General features: G+C 41.9%; 1 protein-coding gene across 19 annotated transcripts in view; it reads right to left on the bottom strand.

Moving 5' to 3' along the window:
• The window catches only part of RGS6 (regulator of G protein signaling 6), a 635028-nt gene that overhangs the window by 64366 nt on the left and 551859 nt on the right, over positions 1-18803 (bottom strand). For 14 of the 19 annotated variants that reach the window (XM_057299740.2, XM_057299747.2, XM_057299741.1 and 11 more), the window contains exon 13: positions 6804-6914. The exons of the other annotated variants lie outside the window; for them this stretch is intronic. In XM_057299740.2, the coding sequence (XP_057155723.1) occupies positions 6804-6914 (111 nt within the window). The remainder of the gene's footprint in view (positions 1-6803; positions 6915-18803) is intronic. 19 annotated transcript variants of the gene reach the window in all.

Here is an 18803-nt window from a genome sequence, read left to right as displayed (position 1 = left end):
GAGAGGGAAAAAGGTGCTCCCTCTCTTTTCATCTGGTCTTGGTCTTGGTGTCCTACTTGATGTAAAGAGGGAAGGCACCAATGGGGCCATATTTGGAGATCCACCACCATAAGAAAGGAGCTTGACTAATATTCCGGATTAATAGTTCTGTCAAACTCGCTGTGCATGGGCAGCTCAGGGATGATCTCTGCCTCTCAGCAGGTCAGGTTGGCTGGGAGTGAATGCCTACGGCCAAGCTGGACAAGCCAGGTTCCTTGTAGCTCTTTGCTCATGTGCCTGATACCCAGCAGAGAGGGAGAGCTAAACTGAAGTCATGCGGAGAGAGCAAATCACAAACCACATTCTGCTGACAACACCAGGTTTCATTAGACTCCAGCATCTAGTTAGTGGCACCACCAGAAGTACTTTACATACGTATCCCTGGGACACTCTCCTGGTGGTTTTCAGATGACATAAAGAATTACGTCATCAGGCAACTTTTGACTGACTTCTCCTCAATGAGAAGCCCTGGCGATCACTATTTTCTTTAATTAAACTTTATTTCTCAGAATTTACTCTTTTTCTTTAGGGGTCTTGTTCTGTCACCCAGGCGGGAGCGGAGTGGTGCGATCACAGCTCACTATGTTGCATAAACTTGAGGTGTAGTTTGCCCACCCTTTAAAACAGTTGCCTTTTTTCCCCTCTGAATATAACTTTCTTATCCTTGGACTTCCAGATCGAATAGCTTGTCTGAGAAGGAGAAAGAATTAAAGCACAATTTTCTGCTATTTATTGTATATCCTATGTCATCTTGTCCGTGATTCTATTCAGCTGCTATGGCCATCCTCCATTTGGCTGTCTGTAACCTCCCCACACCAGACACAGTATATTCTCCACCTTGCAGAATTTAGACATTGTCGGTGACATCCTGGGCCCTGGAAATCATAACGAGCCTGCCTGGACCCCTTCACCCAGCCCAGTGAAGTCCAAAGCCCACCTGAGATTGGCATGAATTCCTAAGGGAGTCCTGCGTTCTCACTGTCTCTCCTTTCCCACAAACCTTCACCCACACCCACCAAACCCCTCCTCTCATGAAGCGTTTGGGAGGCTGGGGGCCTTACAGGAATTTGAGGGTCTTGAAAAATGGGTACATATTGCACCTCCTGGCAGCCTACTATTTAAAAAACCACATACTAGACATTCCTGCTTTTGAAAAGTCCCTGGTCACCTCAACGCTAGGCATTTCCCTGGCCTTGCACAGAGACTTAGTTTTTGTTGGCCTCTGGCTTCTCTCCCTCCCCTGCTTTCCCCTGCCCTTAGTTCTCCCCTCTCAGGAACAGAGAATACATTTGTCTCGTTTTCTCAGCAGGACAGCACAACCCTCTCCCTTTGTTGTTTCAGTCTCTGCCAACCCTTCTGCCCTTAGGGCCTTACCTTCTGCCCCAAGTGGCTTAATGTCCTTTGCCAAGCAAGGAGGAGTTCTGGTGCCAGATGGTAAGATAGCATGTTTTATTTACCTTGCTACATTTGTTATCTTGAGAGCCCTTCTTGTTCAGAACACAGCACATAGTTGACTACTATACAAATGTATTGAATTAAACTGAAACCGAGAGAAAGTGACTCAATTATTTTATTGGTCATCTTCAGCCTTCGTTTTGTGGACAGAAACCATCCCTTGGCTGGAGTGTGATGTTGACACTGATTCCACCCTGTTTTTCCTAACATCACTGCCAGCAACTAAGTGGGTAGGAGTAGTCTGTTGGGAGAAGAAACAGGGCTTCGTTTTCACTTGTATCTGAACACTTGATTCTGCCTGTAAGTGGACAGAACACTGTAGCTATCCTAGATTAGGCATGAAGTTCAGAGTCGAAGCTAGAACAACAGGAGTAGAACCAGGGCATGAGTAGTAGGGGGCAGGTAGCACCTCCTTGGGGAAAAAGTGCTGAATAGGTTGGAATAAACCAATAGGCCATGTGACCCCATTTTCCTAAATGATTACATACTTCTTTGCTGACTTTCAAGAACAAAAGAGGAAGTTCATTTTATCATTGTGAATTAGGTTCACACATTTGCCTCTCCTCCTTTCCCAAATACCAATGAAATGATCAAATAAAGAATGACTTATTCATCCATCCTCCCTCCAGCCCACACGGTGCCCACTGTATGCCAGATAGGCCTAGGCGCTGAAATCATTCTATTTAGAAAGGGAACCAGGAGGAGGATGTGTATAGAACAGCTGGAGGGATGAGGTGGCCACTCTAGATTGGTGGTCACAGAAAGCCCTTCTGAGGAAGGGACACCAGTGCTGAGTGAGACTTGAATGAGAAGTGAAGCCAGCCATGTGAGGATCTGGGGGACAAGTGGCCAACGAGGAGGGAACAGGCAAAAGCCCAGAGCTCAGTTAAGTAAAACAAACAAACAAACAAAAAAACCCAAAAAAACTAAACACAGTATGTAGAGGCAAAGAAATTTCCTATCAGCAGATGAGAGCTTTGAGAAATTTCAGGAAGGCGCGAAGCACATAGACTGAACTTGTGACATATCTGATTGACAGCAGCCTATGATTCCAGTGGAGGCATCAGAGAAGAAAATAGCTGAGTGTCCCCAACAGAAGCCTTGGAAAACCCCGAGCTCTGAGCAGCAGGATTGGAAGTGGAGGCAGCGGGTGGCATCAGACAAGCGGCATATGGAAGCAACTCAGGAACATGGATCAGGTTCCACATGGCCAAAAGGGTTTGCTAAGTTAAGGGGGCTGTTTCCCGGCCAGCTTCTCATATGGACAGTAAGGCCAGAGGATTGTGTTCCTGCCAGCACAGCACACACACAGAGAAAAAACATCTTGGGAACCAGGGAGATATTAAAGACACATTAGCTTTCTCCCCACCTCTCATTGGCTTTCACAGATCCAAGTGGGTTCCCCTAAGACCCATTAGTGGAGGGAGAAGAGTCGACTTGTTGGGGAGTACCTTGGCGAGGAAATAGAAAGACGTCAGAAACTCCATCAGGGCTTGACCCACAGAGTAGAACACTTGGCTGCAGGGATGTCACACTAGGAAGGGTAGGGGTCTACCTCCCCAAGACTCCCATTGCCACCTGTCTCACTGTAAGAGAGGGCCCAATCTTTTAATCTGTTCTTGGACCACATACCCGGGACCCAGAGGGGAACCTTGGCAATTGATCTATGCCCATCCATTCATACATTCAGGTGCAGCCCTGCTCATGTGTGAACTGCTCAGGGGAAAGCCTGCCGGGGAACTCCGTGAACCAAACCAGGACTTCTTAAACTGTCGTGTGCCTCAGAATGCCTGGGGTGCTTGCTCAAGATGCAGACGCCCAGAGCCACCCCAGTATGCGTGTATTTTTAAAGAGGAGCCCAGGTGATTCTGATGCACAGCATGGCTTAGAACCATTGGCCCATACCATCACTGAGAGCACCCTCACCAGCTACTGATAGAGTCCTAGGCCATGGCTGCACATTAGACTTTTTAAATCTCCCTGATTTAAAAAGGGAGATTTAAAAAAAAATGTGGGGAGATTAAAAAACAATGTTCAATTGTGAGAAATTCTGAATTAATTGGCTGTGTGTGAGGACCAGGCATTAGTATTTTTTAGAAACTTCCAGGTGGTTCTAATGTATGGCAGGATTGAAAGCTAAGACCTTCATTTATAAAAATGAGCAGTCTTCCAAATAGCTGGGCATACAAAAAGAATGATCTGCTCTGAGCAGTGACCAGAGGAATGAATGAAACAATGAGCAGAAATGATGATTCTCTAATGAATAACCCCGAATAAAACTAAGTGGCAGAAATAGAGAGGAGATATGAAAATATGGAAAAAATATAAACTATGAAAAAAATCTATATCACATCTCCAGGGGGAGTAACATGATAAACACCAATAGAACAGAGCAGGCTACTAAGAAAAGAACAGTCCAAGAAGTATTAAGAAGTCTTGGAAATGAAAAGCTTGATTATCAACTACTCTCCCAACACTCAGTGGGAAAAGAAAAACTCTCTAAAATATAAAATCACAGAATGGACACCAGTGAAAATCAAAGCAGTGATTCTGAAGAGCAATTCAGGAAACTGTATCTTTTGAATATAGAATAAAAAGACTAAAAGATGGAAATTATAATAGAGAAAATATAAAAGATGTAGCAACTCCATCCCAGAGGCCCAGACTTCTTAAAAAAGGATTTCCTGAAAAGTGAGGATAGAATGGGAAAAAAGCAGCAGTAATTTTTAAAAAAGAGAAAAAAAATCCTGAGTTAAAGAAAGAGTTAAGTTCTTGACTTAGAAGGAACTACCTAGGGCTCATCAGAAATATTAGAAAGAAGATACATACTATATACTAGTTATTCTTTAAATGTTCATAGAAATACAAGTTCAAAAATGTTGGTTTAAAATATATCAAGTTAACGTACCTCTGGGAAGAATGGGATTTAAGGGAGGCAAAGGTAACTTCACTATTTTATATACTTCACTCTTGTTTGTTTAAATCGATGATGTTTTTAATTAAAACATTTAAAAGTTAATACAACTAGAATAGAAACTAGGGTTTTTACAAAGTTAATATAACATTAATAAAGTAAAAGTCAGGGAAGAGAAAAAGAAACAAGAACAAAGAATGAGATTCAGAAATATATCGGGAAAAAGATAAAATATATGATTCAAGTAAACGTGACTGTTTTATATCCAAATATCCAAAGCAAAACGTATTGCTAGAATCTGTCTAATAAACATGTGAAAAGATTCTCAAGTATATTAACAAGGAAACAAAACAGTAAAATGAGAATTATTTTAACCTTTTGGATTTGCAAAGACAAAATGATTGATGATGCTTGGGATGGTAAGAATGTGGGGAAATGGGCACTTTTAAGCTAAGGGAATGAAAAAGATGTGTTACAGTTTTGCTCAAGAGGAATCTGGACCTATGAACTAAAATTAACATATGCATACCATTTCTACGAATTCTACTCCTGGAAAATTTATACTGATGAAATAATTGAACTTGTGTAGAAAGATGTTCCCGGAATCATTGTTTATGGTGGCAAAAAAGGAGGACATAAGCTAAACATTTATGATCCAGGTACTGGTAAAATAAATCTTACTTCACCGGTGCCAGGGGATACTATGTAGCTATTAAAAAGAGTAAGGTGGATCTATATGTGTTTACATGGAAAGACTGCCACGACCTATTAATTTAAAAATTATTGGACTATATATATATGTATGTACATATGTGGGTATATATATCGAACCCAATTATACAAAAGGATAGAATGTTATATGTGCATAAAAATCCAAAGTAATAGACACTAAATCAGATGTTCCCAAATTTGCTGAGCTCATGGTACCCTTAGCGTCTCAGTAAGTTTTTCACAGTGCCCCTGGGCCAAAAGAAATACTTAACAGTGTCATTTATTATGGCTAGGACCAATCAACTTAATATGTATTTGTATCCTAACAACTTAGTAGCTGTTTGAAAGACACATAAATTGAAAATTTTGTTTTCATTCTTAAATAACTACAATATGCACCTATTGGGCACTATGCATTTTCTTAAATTTTGGAATTAGGTTGGAACTTACCGTCCCTATTTCTTATTCCATGTTAATTTTTGTGCAGTTCTTGCTTTTTATCATAGTGACTGCTCCGAAAAGCCAGATTTGCAAAGATGCGTATCATCATAAGGGATGTAACGTGCTCTAATGTTGAAACTGAACCATCTTAAGCTAGTAGTTTATGCAGTATCTGCCATGTGTCAACCATCGCTGTGTTTCCATAAAAAATTTGGACTATCCAGTGGTAACTCTGTGAGTTCCCCACAGTGCTCAGGGTGCTCTGATCCACTCTGGGAACCACAGCATTAGACTATAAACAAAGGTTCTTTCTGGAAGGTGAAATCGGGTTGGAGGAAGAGAGCATTTTCTTCTTTACGCACATCTGGATAATTTGAACTTTTTAGAATGAGCATCTGCGACTTTTATTATTTTTATAAGATTTTTTCCATTTCAGGAAAAGCAGCCAGAAAAGGGGCAAAAGTGAAAGACAATGTGAGAGTGATAGAGACATGAAAAGGGAAATAAAAATTCATCCAGCCAAGGTGCAGGGGGTGTGAAGGCACACCACACTAGCTTTGTCTGTGTGTTTCCTTCTGTAATTCTGAAAGTGGTCCAAGTCCCTCTGGGCTTTGGTTCCTCCCCTCTTAAGTAAACACAGTGGCTTCCCTCACAGGGAAGGAGAAACTGGCTGGAATCACTGCTGGCAGTTACTCCAGAAGAACAGAGTGATGAAATCATGGTTCTGGAGCCCTCTGCCTGAGTTCTAGTCCTAACTCTGCCGTACTAGCAGTATGACCTTGGGCAAGTTCATTAACTCCTCTGTGCCTCAGTTTCCATAACTGCTGAGTGGTGAGAATAGTAATGTTTACCTGTTGAGGGGATTCAGTGAGAGACACTTACTGCAGGATGTGGCCAATGCAGAATACGTGCCAGCTATTATCATTATTGTTGCTGTCTAACAGGAAAAAAAATTGGAACAACAGATTCTTTTCTTCCAGCAATCAGAACTAGGGAATGGTGAGGGACTGTCTCAGTTATCATGGTATCCAAAGGGTCAGAGGGAAGCCACAAAGGATCCATGCACAAATCAAAGCTATAAGGAGGTAGAAACTGTAAGTAGAACTCAGCTGGGAGGCTACTTGAGGGGTTTCTGTTCTAGCGATAACAAATGTCAAATTAAGATAGAATATAAGGTAATCTCATGATCTCATGGATTTCTGTCTACATTCATCCCACTCCCAAACCTTAAAACATTTTTTACCTCATCTCTATGTCCCACAAAGCAACGTCATCGCTGATCCAAGGGTTGGATGGCTCAGCTGGTGTTATCAAAGGGTCATATTCCACATATTGTTCCGTGTAGGCAATTAAACTGCAGGAGGGAGGCAGAGCAAAGAATGCCACTGATTTCCTTAGAAAACCCCTTTATTCTGTTTTACACAAACATTATAGCAGTCTTCACATAATTCTAAATTAAAGGAAAAAATGTATTTCCGCTCCCACTTCTGACACATCAAACTGTTTTCATTTGTCCTTATTTCCTTCTCATTATGAACATACCATTTTTGCACTGTTGCAGCCATGATATATACATGCATTTTATATATCTTTTCCTCACTTGATTCTTTACCTGAACCTTGGTGCATCTCTCCCTGGTTATGCTAGCCTTACTGATACTAATACACTGGTCAAAACTGTTTGTGTTCCACCCTCCCACAAAGACTGATTCTCGAGGCATCTGGAACACACAAAAGACACTACAGCTCCACCAGACTGCCAGCTCAGCATTCCCAACGGAAGGACTTTCTTATGATAAAGACTTTTAAATACCAGCAGACCACAAGGAGTAACCATTTGCATTTTTTTCCAAAAAAGCAACTTTTCTAGTTATAATTATGATCTAATAGATATGTTGATCTTATAGATTGATATAATTTATTTTAGACTAATTTTTATTCTTATCAAAATGTATGTGAATAGTTAGAAAAATAAAATAGTACCAAATGATTATATATACTAAAAAAGCAAAAGCAATTATTTTTTCCTCCCATCCCTTCTCAGAGAGGCATCTACTTTCCACCTTATGTTTTTTCTAAAAGTTACCTATATATTTCTAAATTATACGCTTTTATATCTATTCCTGATTTTTTAATTTTAGACAAGAATTTATCTTTCTATTCACCAGTCCTCAACTCCCACCTTTTCTTACATGATCCTCCAAATAGATTTGTGTAACAATTTTTGTTAAATCAATGGTCAGTGTAACATTATTAAACTAGATACAAATTGTTTGCTGTTCAGCTAAATATCATACTACTTTTTCCAAGCAAGTGTTTTAACAAACCTGTAAAACATCTAGCAATCATTTTTTTATACCTTAAACACATCAAATAATTGAGCAGTTCTGTCCTCTTGTTTCCCAGAGATCCTCTTTCCTGAAGTCTTTAGTCTTCTTGCTCGAAACTGGATCATTTGCTCTATAGACTTGATGGAAAATGATCTCTTTGGGACTTCCTTCACTTCTGTGTTGAAAAGCCCATGTTTCCTGGATTCCATGTCTATCTCTTGCTTTTACTCCCTGATTGTGTTGAAGCACATCCTTTAGTAGTTTCCTAATAAAGGATGCATGAGAATCCTTGCAAGTCTAAAAATGCTTTTATCTCCATACTTGACTGATAGTGCTAGACATAGAACACTAGGTGAAAAATCTCTTTCCTTTAGAAATTTGTAGGCATCACTCTATGTTTTTTTTTCTGGTATGCAGTGTTACTATTGAGAAGCCTGGATCCATTTTGATTCTCGTTCTTTGGTTCAGTTTCTTTTCTGTCTGTCAACTTAGAATCATCTCTTTATTGCTAGAGTGTTCTGAAATTTCATGATGGCCCTTGCTGGTTGTTGTTATTTACTATGCTGGGCACAGTGTGCGATAGATAAGAAAATAATTATCAGGAATTTTATAGTATTCATCACTAATTTTATACCCTTTGTTTCCTTTGTTTGCTTGTCCTATATTTTTTTCCAGTTCAATATTGGACATCCTGAATTGTTTATTTTCCCTCCCATTTTTCATCTCCTTGTCTTTTTGTTAAACTCTCTTTTAACTATTTATTTATTTTTTAATTTTGAGCCATTACTTTCTAAGTTTCAGAGTTCACTTTTGGTTATCATAGTGTCTAGTTCTTGTTTTATGGATGAAATATCTTCTCATTTCTCAGATAATATGAGTTCTATACTTTTATTGTAAGTTTCTTCCAGTTGTTGAATTATTTTGGTTCTTCCAAGTTCCTTTTTTCTGTCAGTTTATTTTGATTATACTCTTTCACGCTGAGCCTTCCTTGAGTGTCTGGAAAATCTTTGGACATCCATTTGTACTGAAACCTGCTTGGCGGCTCAGTGGGCGTGTGGATGGGGCTTGTCACTGATGGGCTTCATTGTCATAGGGAAGTTTACCAGTATTTTAATGGGAGCTCCAAATGAGGGATCTGGAGTCTTTCCTCTGGGGCGTCTATTTTTCCCTAGGGCAGGCATTGGCAAGCCTTTTCTGCAGGGCCTAGATAGTAAATATTTTAGGCTTTGTGGGCCAGATGGTGTCTGTTGCCACTACTCAGCTCTACTGCTGTGGCATAAAAGCAGCCATAGACAGCTTGCAAATGAATGCGTGTGACTGTGTTCTAATAAAACTTTATTTGCAAAAACAGAATGGAGTATGGTTTGGCCCACAGGTTGTACTTTGACAGTCTCTTGCCTGTGGGTATATATGTCTGGCTCCTGGAGGCCTGAGAGCTGGGTCGGGGAGGGGCCGAGGGTCTGTTGGGGCTCAGAACATGATACTCTAAAGTATAGTATGTTGGCATGCTGAGTACTTTGAACTAAAGGAGAATGGAAGGGCCTCAGAAGCCAAGGCTTTCACCTGCTCTCCTGCCCCCGTCTCCCATCCCTTTTTCTCCCCTGACGTAAGTCATAGAAACAAGAATTCTTTTTCCCCAAAGTGGGTCATAGAAACTAGAATGCCTCTCCTGCAAAGCAAGCCACAAAACCTAGAAAGGTCACTCGCTCCCTTCTCCCTTGAAAACCCTCATTCCAGAGAGGTCCTACCTGGGAGGTAGGAATGCTACTCAGAGACACTAAGAAGAATCTGAACAGACAGGCCTTGCTGGGTTTCCTCCCCTCAGTCTGTTACCAGTAGATCACACCCTTTTGTCCAATCACATTTCTACAAGGCTTCCCATTCTTCATGGAACCTAAGCACAAATACACTTTTCCCTGGGTCTTTGAGTCTTCATTTCTGAAGGCTTCTGTGTCACGTGAAACTGATGAAATAAATGCATTTATGCTTTTCTCTTGTTAACCTCTTTTGTTATAGCAGTGTTGGCCGTAATCCTTATGGTAGATGAGGAAAGGTATCACACTTTCCATCCCTACAGGCCCCACAGTTCAGTGCATAGAGCTTCCATTAATTCTCTTATTTTCAGGTGGTCTCTTATGAGATCTGATGTGTCTGAGTTCTGAGCGTATGTGGCTCAATTTCTCTCAAGAAAAAACTGCCCATCTCCTGCAGTGGTGGTAGGTGGGAAGGATTGTTTCCTAGTAGGGCAGGAGATCTAGGGGTGCAAAGTCTCCTGTGACAGACTTGACCATTCCTCTGCTGTTAGCCCCATGCCTCATTCCTGCTTTCCATGGTCCCTAGTGCCTTCAAGAGCCAAGGCCAGGCTTTGTTGCGAAAACTGGCTCACTTTGTCACATTACTTCTGCCCCCAACATGTAGGTTAGAATGTTCTTTACTCTGTCCCTATGCACTTTCTTTTTTATTAAATTTTGAAATATTTCAGGCATACAGAAATGTATAAAAATTGTAAGATTTTACTTTGATACCTTGTACTCGCTGACCAATTAAAAAAATTAAAAATAACAAATACAGACATAGGGGCCTGTGGTTATGTTCCCCAATTACATAAACTTTGTATCTTGGACAAATGTGTTGAAATTATTAATAGTTTGTTAACCTTGTGAGTTCATGCCATTTTTGTTCCTTTAGTGACATGTTGCATTTGAGGAAAGGGAGAAGATGAACATATGTCTACAATATTGTCTTGGTTGCATTGAGTGACTTTATTACAATTTACTTAATCGTTTCCTTTTTATTAGACACAGATTTTTTCTTTTTTAATATACATAGTGCTGTGGTAGAACACCGTTGTTCACACAGATTTTTTTTTTTCATCTTCTGGGTTATTTGTTTAGAATGCATATCCATAAGCAGAATTATTTGACCAAAAGGTATGAATATTTTTATGGTTATCGATCCACAATAAAATTTTTCCTTAAGCACTGCCAGCTTGTGTGTCAGCATCTTCTCCCACAACAGCAAAGTCAGAGCCACAATTCCTACTACTGAATTGCAAAGGGCAATAATGGCCAATTAGCTTAATGCTGAACAGGCAGAGAAATCAGTCAGAGGTGCCATCTCATGCTACTGGAAGTGTGATCCATGAACCAGCTGCACTGGCATCACCTGGGAGCCTGTTAGCAATGCAGGATCTCAGGTCCCCGCCCAGGCCTCCTGAGTCAGAATCTGCATTTTAATAGGATCCCCCAGGTGATTCATATGCACATCCAAGTTTGAGAGAACCATATCTCATTCCTCAATTTTCTGAAACATTCAGGACACAAGATGTTTTATTCATCAAATCAAAATGAAAGAGCCCCTGGTAATTTTGGTTTTGAAGATGGATGTAAATTTTCGGACACCTCAGAGCCTCCTCGCTGTCCCAGGTGTTTATCATGACCCGTGGGGTAGAAGAAGCAGTGGTCCCAGTTGAAAAGCCTTAGTTTGAATTCTTGGTTGAGTCATTTAACCGATCTTTGTCAAGTTCATCATGTTATATAACAGCCTTGTTGAGCACTCAGGACCATTGTGATAGAAAATGGGAAAGCATCTCCAAAGAATCTTGACAATCCTCTACAAATATAAAATAGACAAGCGAAACCATGGGCACACTAGAGGCACATCCTCTGTCCTATAAATCTCCTGCAAGGTATGCATCTTCCCTGGGGCCAGGCTTCACCAGTAAGAGCTGTATTAGTTTGTTTTCATGCTGCTGATAAAGACATACCTGAGACTGGGCAATTTATAAGAGAAAGAAGTTTAATGGACTTACAGTTCCATGTAGCTGGGGAGGCCTCACAATCATGGTGGGAGGCAAGGAGGAGCAAGTCATGTCTTACATGGATGGCAGTAGGAAAAGAGAGAGAGCTTGTGCAGGGAAACTCCCATTTTTAAAGCCATCAGATCTCATGAGACTTATTCACTATCATGGGAACAGCACAGGAATGACCTGCCCCATGATTCAATTACCTCTCACTGGGTCCCTCTCACAACACGTGGGAATTCAAGATGAGATCTGGGTGGGGACACAGGCAAACCATATCAAGAGCTTTACGACATCTCAGGCAGAATGAACGTGGGCAAGGGAGCTGTAAGAAAGCACTATGGCAGGAAGGATCAGGCTGCAAGTTGGTGCTGCACCTGGAAGCCACTTCTTAGCTACTTGGGCTAATTGAATTCTTTATAAAAGAAATGGCATTGCATGTTGAGGAATATGTTAGTTTTCTAGGGCTGCAATAACAAATGACCACAAATGGTTAAAACAACAGAAGTTTATACTCAGTTTTGGAGGCTAGAAGTCCGATATCAAGGTGTTGGCAGGGCCATGCTCCCTCCGAAGGTTCTAGGGGGTAATTTCACCTCGCCTCACCTCGTCTCACCTCGCCTTGCCTCTCCTTTCCTTTCCTTTCTTTTCCTTCCAGTTTCTGGTGGCTCCAGGCATGCCTTGGCTTGTGGCTGCATCACTTTCATCTCTGTCTTTGTCTTCACATGGCTTTCTTCTGTGCCTCTGTCATCTGCTCTCTTTTTTGTCTTATAAGGACACTTGTCATTGGATTTGGAGTCTCTGGATAATCCATAATGATTTATGTAGATATCCTTAACTGAATTACATCTGCAAAGACTCTTCCCAAAGGAGGTCACATTCACAGGTTTCACAGGTAAGGCCTAGGACCTATCTTTTGGGGCTCCACTATTCAACCCACTACAGGGAATGTGAGAGAGCAAGCTGGATGTGGAGATACAGAGAGAACACTGGGCTACCTGTCTCCTTTGCTCAGATCAGCACAAAGACAAGACAGCAGCAGAAAACCGAAATCCTGTTCAGGGGGTGACGAGTTGTACTGAGGTGCCCCAGAGGATCTGAGTCACGATGACATATTGGGGGGTTCTCCCAATTATGAGGCATTTGAGCATCCATGGCATTCTCAAAATCTGAGATGAGCAAACAGCCGGGGGGGGCCCCCTTTGTCCTCCCAGGACATCTGCCCTGGCCATTCCAATAATCTCAGCCTTAGTTAGCTTTGAATCTCAAATAAAAGACATCCACTTGGCAGCTCAAGGCAAAAGGTAGGACCTCTTTTAATTAATTACGTTATTGGGGAATTTTTTTTAAGACCAGAAATAGATTTCCCTGAAGTAGAACATAGGGATTGAAAAATGAAATGTCCTCCCCTCCTCCCTCTTGCTTCCTTAGATTTCAATGAGACAGGCTGGGGTTTTTATCAGACCCCTCCCCAAATGTGTTCTAGCAGATCCTCGATGTGGTCACATCTCCAACCTGGGAAGTGGGGTCCAACCAGCCAGGTCAGGTCCTGTGGACAAGTCCCCATATAGAGCCCTGAGTGAGTGCTGGGCTGAGGGGACAATAGGGAAGGCTCAGGAGAGGCTGTGGTGAGAATTCAGCCAGCACCTGGTCCCAAGAGGAGCCTGCAGGCTCCAGCTGCCTATTACCATATGCATGGCAATGAAGGCAGCTGTCCGCTGACCAGCCTAAGGCAGTAGAATCTTAAAAGTCCAGAGAGCAACTAAGGAAATGGGAAATAATATGATTATTTAAGCTGTAATGAAATACAGGCTCATAGCCAGATCTCTTTAAGAAAAATCCTGGAATATCATTAGAGAAGTGGGTGGAAGAGAGGTGGTGAGAGCTCATGGTGATGTTGGTTTAGGAGAATGTGGTTGAGATCCCAAGGTGAGATTTTTGTGACCACCCAACATAAGAGCAAAAAATATGACTTTGCAACAGGCATTAAGCATGAATGAAATTGTTCCTGGGAGCTTGTGCCATGTCACGCCTTCTCTAAAAAAGGTCTAGGCAAGAGGCATCAAGACATGCTATAGAGGAACACGTGGAGAAGGAACACAGAAAGTCCTGACAACCTGAACCAGGCCACAAAGCCAAAGTCATTACGAGCAACTAATCTGCTGGCCAGTGTCAGAGATGAGTGGTACTGGTCGGAAGGGAAATTTATTGTATTAGAAGAGGGAAATCTATTTTGTTAAGTTACATAAATAAAGTCAGAGGCTTTGTAAAGGAAACAGTAAAATTACATGGGCATACATATTTTGAATGTTGTATTTTATTGATGGGAAAAGGAAGTATTGAATCATCAGAATGAGACATACACGTATTGGGGCTATAAGAGGCACTCCTAGTCAGCAGGGTGCTTGGAGATGCTGGTATATTAAAGACAAAGAGGACGAACAATTTGGTCTTCAGATTCTACGAGAAGGGGAGAGACTGGGGTTTTATATTTGTTTCTAAGGGCTGCTGGAACAGATTATCTCATATTTAGCAGCTGAAAACAATACAAATGTATTGTCTTATAATTCTAAGAGTCAGCAGTCTGAAATGGGTCTCACTGAGCTAAAATCAAGGTGTCAGCAGGGCGATGTTCCTTCTGGAGGCTCTAGGGAAGAATTCATTTGCTTGCCTTTTTCCAGCTTCTAGAGGCTCCCTGCATTCCTTGGCTCGTGGCCCCCTTCCATCTGCAAAGCCAGCTATGGTTTTCTCATGCTGCATCACTCTGACACCGACTCTTCTGCCTCTCTCTTCCACATTTCCGGGAACCTGTGATTATGCTGGGCCCATCTGGGCAATCCAGGATAATGTCTCTATTTTAAGGTGAACTGATTAGCAACCTTAAGTCCACCTGCAACCTGAATTCTCCTTGCCATGTAACATAACCTATTCACAGGTTCTGGGGATTAGAACATGGACATCTTTGAGAGATCATTATTCTGCCTACCACAGGTGTAGTTTGACAGCAATTTATGTGAAAAAATAAATGTATTATTATGTATTTCTTACTATATTTATCTATGTAGAAAATAAAGTCACCTGGAGGAGAGTGTGGCAGTAGATAAAAGGTGCATAATGGCACCGCCATGTTTTATTTTGCTGCCACTATCACAACCCACGCAAATAAACCCAGTGTTCATGAATCTATGCACCCTCATTTGTCCTATTTGCCATCATCATTGCATGGAAAAGACAGGAGACAGCAAAGTGCATCTTGGAGTTTCCCATGGGTGACCTGGGCATTTAGCAGTCTGCTGCCTCAACTGCTCTCCCAGCTTCTTGGTGGGAGGGGAGGGTGATCCTTCCCAGAGAGAGTAGCAGAGAGGGTTAACTTCACAGCTGGGGTAGCCAAAGACTGAGAGGAGGTGAAAGAACACCCCATGCTGGGCAGAGAAGGAAGGCGAGCTCCTCTTCCCTTATGCTTCTCAACATCGTCAGACTGTGCAGAAACAGCACAAGAAATGAAAGCAAGGATTCCTTACCTTTTCCTTGCTCTCCTGTCTCTTTAGTCTGGGCTGGAGGTGCCTTATGCCTGGTAGCTAGAGCTTCCAAGGTGGGACACAGGAAAGAAATGAAGGTTGGCCACATAGGATAAGATCTAAGCTTAATGCAGAGAGTTAAAAGGCTTTTGGGTTTGTGCCTAGGCTGTCCAGCACCATTTCTTAGGCATGAAAGGAGATCCAAATGGAGACAGAAGTGCTGCCTAGGAATACAGTGAATGTACAAGGGTTGACCCTTATGCTGGGTCTCTTGGGAATCTGAGTGAAGCAAATAGGGATTCTGGATGGTGAGTACTCCAAAATGGGTGAGCAGGCATAGAGGGCCTCTATGGGTTTCTGCTCACTTCTGCTTGTCTCCTGAGAATTGTACTCTGACATGTACACAAGGCTACTTCAGGAGCTGCCATGTATTTATTTATAAGCCCTGCTCCTGGCCATGGTTGATTTGTCCAGGAACAGATACCTGACGCAAGTGAGGTTCATATCTTCTTTCCCCAGCTTCAGCAGTAGAAGCTTGTATTAGTCCATTCTCCTGCTGCTATGAAGAAATACCCAAGACTGGCTAATTTATAAAGGAAAGAGGTTTAATTGACTCATGGTTCAGCATGGCTGGGGAGGCCTAGGAAACTTACAATCATGGGGGAAGGGGAAGCAAACATGTCCTTCTTCACATGGTGACAGGAAGGAGAATGAGAACTGAATGAAGGGGGAAGCCCTTTATAAAGCCATCAGGTCTCATGAGAACTTACTATCATGAGCATAGCATGGGGGAAAACACCAGCATGATTCAATTACCTCCCACTGGGTCCCTCCCATCACGTGTGGGGATTATGGGAACTACAATTCAAGATGAGATTTGGGTGGGGATACAGCCAAACCATATCAAAGTTGTATAGTCACAAAGTTCAAGGGCTGGTGGTGTCATGTTTCCTAACACATGTCTGTCATGAAAGAGAATAAGGTCAGCATGGAAAGTGGGCAGGACCAGAGAGGAAGAATGGGTCTTGGAGGCACTGAAGGCCCTGGCTCCAGCTTTTCCTGAGCTCAGTAGCATTGCTGCCTTTCCCAGGGTTCAATTCTACAGCCCCTTCTTGTATTCTGGGAGCCAAGGTATGCTTCTATTTTGCAGAACCAGGTTCAAGCTGGGGTTTTATTGCTTGGAATCAAACCAATACAGTTGAAAAGGGAATGAAGGTGATGGGAGTGTGAAGGCAAGTTCATCAAGGCAGCCCTTTGTAGAACTAGCCAGAGAGGTTGTCTCTTTCAGAACATGTGCTTCCTGGTAGTGTACAGATTACAAGATGAACAGAGTCTGCTTGGGACACACAAGACAATGAGAAGGCCAGGCAGGCCAATGAAGGAGGCAGCAATGGCCAACGCACAGTACCATTTCAGTCCAAAGTCAATACCAATGACCACAGAAAGACTAGAGGTAGGAGAGGAGAAGCAAAAAGGGAGAAGAAAATAGAGGTATGTAAAGAGCTTTGTAGGATGTCCAGCATATAACAGTACACAGCAGCAATGGTCCTCCAACCACTGGGTGTGAGTGGCAGAAAAGCAGAATTGGGATGAGATGGAAGAAATAAAATAAATATAGGAAATTCAGAAGTCCATTAGGAACAATATTTCTCAATGAGCAATTTTAGCATTCTTGTCCCTTTATCCCTGACTCCTGATTGGTATATGCTTTTGTTATTTTCAAATGACAAATTCTCACATCACTAGAAGATGCTGATCTGTGAACCTTTAGCAAATGTGCTACCCACCATTGTCGTGGGCTTTGAACTGGGTCTTGAGTGGAAATGTGGAACTGGCTATTTGTTCACATACTCCTGCCCCATGAACCTTTAGTAATGGCAAAAAAAAAAAAAAAAAAAAAAAAAAAATCTACCAGATGGCTACCAGGGGTACACTCTGTGGTCAGTCATTTAGTAGCCATTATTCAGAGCCTACTATGCCATTAAATAGCAAACAGCTCTCTGGATCTCAGAGAGTTGTTAGAGCTGAGCTAACAGCAAAGTCACAGCTTCTAACAATAGTAACCAATCCTGGTAGGAGGACAGTTATTAATGCAAAACCTTCCCAATTTAGATTGCTAATTAGGGTCTACCTTTGATAAACTTGGAGGGGAAGGAAATAATGAAAGAGAATTTAGTAAACATACAGTCCAACCACTTGAGAAAATATGACAAAAATAAAAGTTTTAGATTTTATCCTTTCTCTCTTAACAAAAGACTTATAATTTTGCTACAAATTGTATAGATGTGACCTCCCCCCACCAAAAAAAAACCACACGAAACTATGACAAGTTGGAGGAAGAAGAAATGCTGTCCATCCTGAGTTAAGCAATGCCTAGGAGGAATCCCTAGAGCTAAGGACACATATATGGAGCAGGTGGGAAGAAGATGAAGCGATATTGACATGGCTAGGCTCCAGGAAAAAGGGACAGTGAAGTATGGCCTGAAGCTATGGGAAACTACTATCCAGGAAAACAAACAAACAAAATCCAACAAAAACGAGGCCTGGAATCTAAAGCATTATGGGATACGACCATTAGTCCTACTTTAGAAATACAGTACAAATGCACTAAAGCATTCATTATGAAATCAGAGCCTCTACATGAGAAGACCTGGAATCGGAATATGAAAGAGGGTGAAGAGGAGAGCATGCTGGCACGCCTCACTCTGCTACATGCAGTTTCTGAACTGTGATGCACAACAGGGAACCAGGACAGGAAGGATCTGATTAGAAAGGAAAATGAGAAGCAGAGCAGCACTGCGGAGAGGAAAGAAGAAAGTTTGATTCCTAGCAATTAATTAATTAATCTAGCTTTTTTTTTTTTCACTTGGAGAAGGTGGGAAGTAGGGAAAATATAAAAAGAGAAATCCTTAATTGCAAGTCACCCAGAGAAAACACATTCAATAGAGAAACTTGGGATGAGTGAAGGAGCATGAAGGTGAATTCAGCCCTGCAGGAAGAAGAGCTTACACCAGGCCAGGTATGGAGGCCCCTTCTTTTCCACATGCTACAGATTCCAGATCTTGGTCTAGATACGGTCACCCTGGTTGTAATGATACCTCCGGTCTTTTTTTTTTTTTCTGTCACCTAGAACAGGCTAGGAGAAAGGAGGAGCAAAGACCCCATGGTTTCTGGAATCCCATAAAAGCAAAGTTGTAATGACTTCTGTGACCCTCTTTTTTCCTCCCCTGAAACTATAATTAGACATTAAGTTCACAAACCTCTATCACCCTAGCAGGTTTTTAATAGACCCTTAGGGTATCCAGTCCCTTGCTGTCTTATCTCATTTCATTAATTACATTTCATGATCACTGAGGGTCAGGAGGTGGAGGAAGAACCAGCATCCAATTTCAGGGAGCAGTGGCAATCTCAGATACAGGCAAGTGAGATGATGCTAAAAAACATCAATTCAGCAGTCAGCTGTGACACACGAATGGCTCCCAGTAATAGGGTGAGGATGAGCCAAGTACAGATGCAGGTACGGAATGAAACATTTTGATCCCTCTGTGTGCAGCAGTGCACTGGGATAGCTGCAGTGATTGTGGTGTAAGCTCG

Source organism: Pan paniscus, chromosome 15 (genome assembly GCF_029289425.2).
Source record: "Pan paniscus chromosome 15, NHGRI_mPanPan1-v2.0_pri, whole genome shotgun sequence".
NCBI lineage: Eukaryota > Metazoa > Chordata > Mammalia > Primates > Hominidae > Pan > Pan paniscus.
Note: the sequence above shows the minus strand (reverse complement) of the source record. Positions and strands in the feature narration are given on the sequence as shown.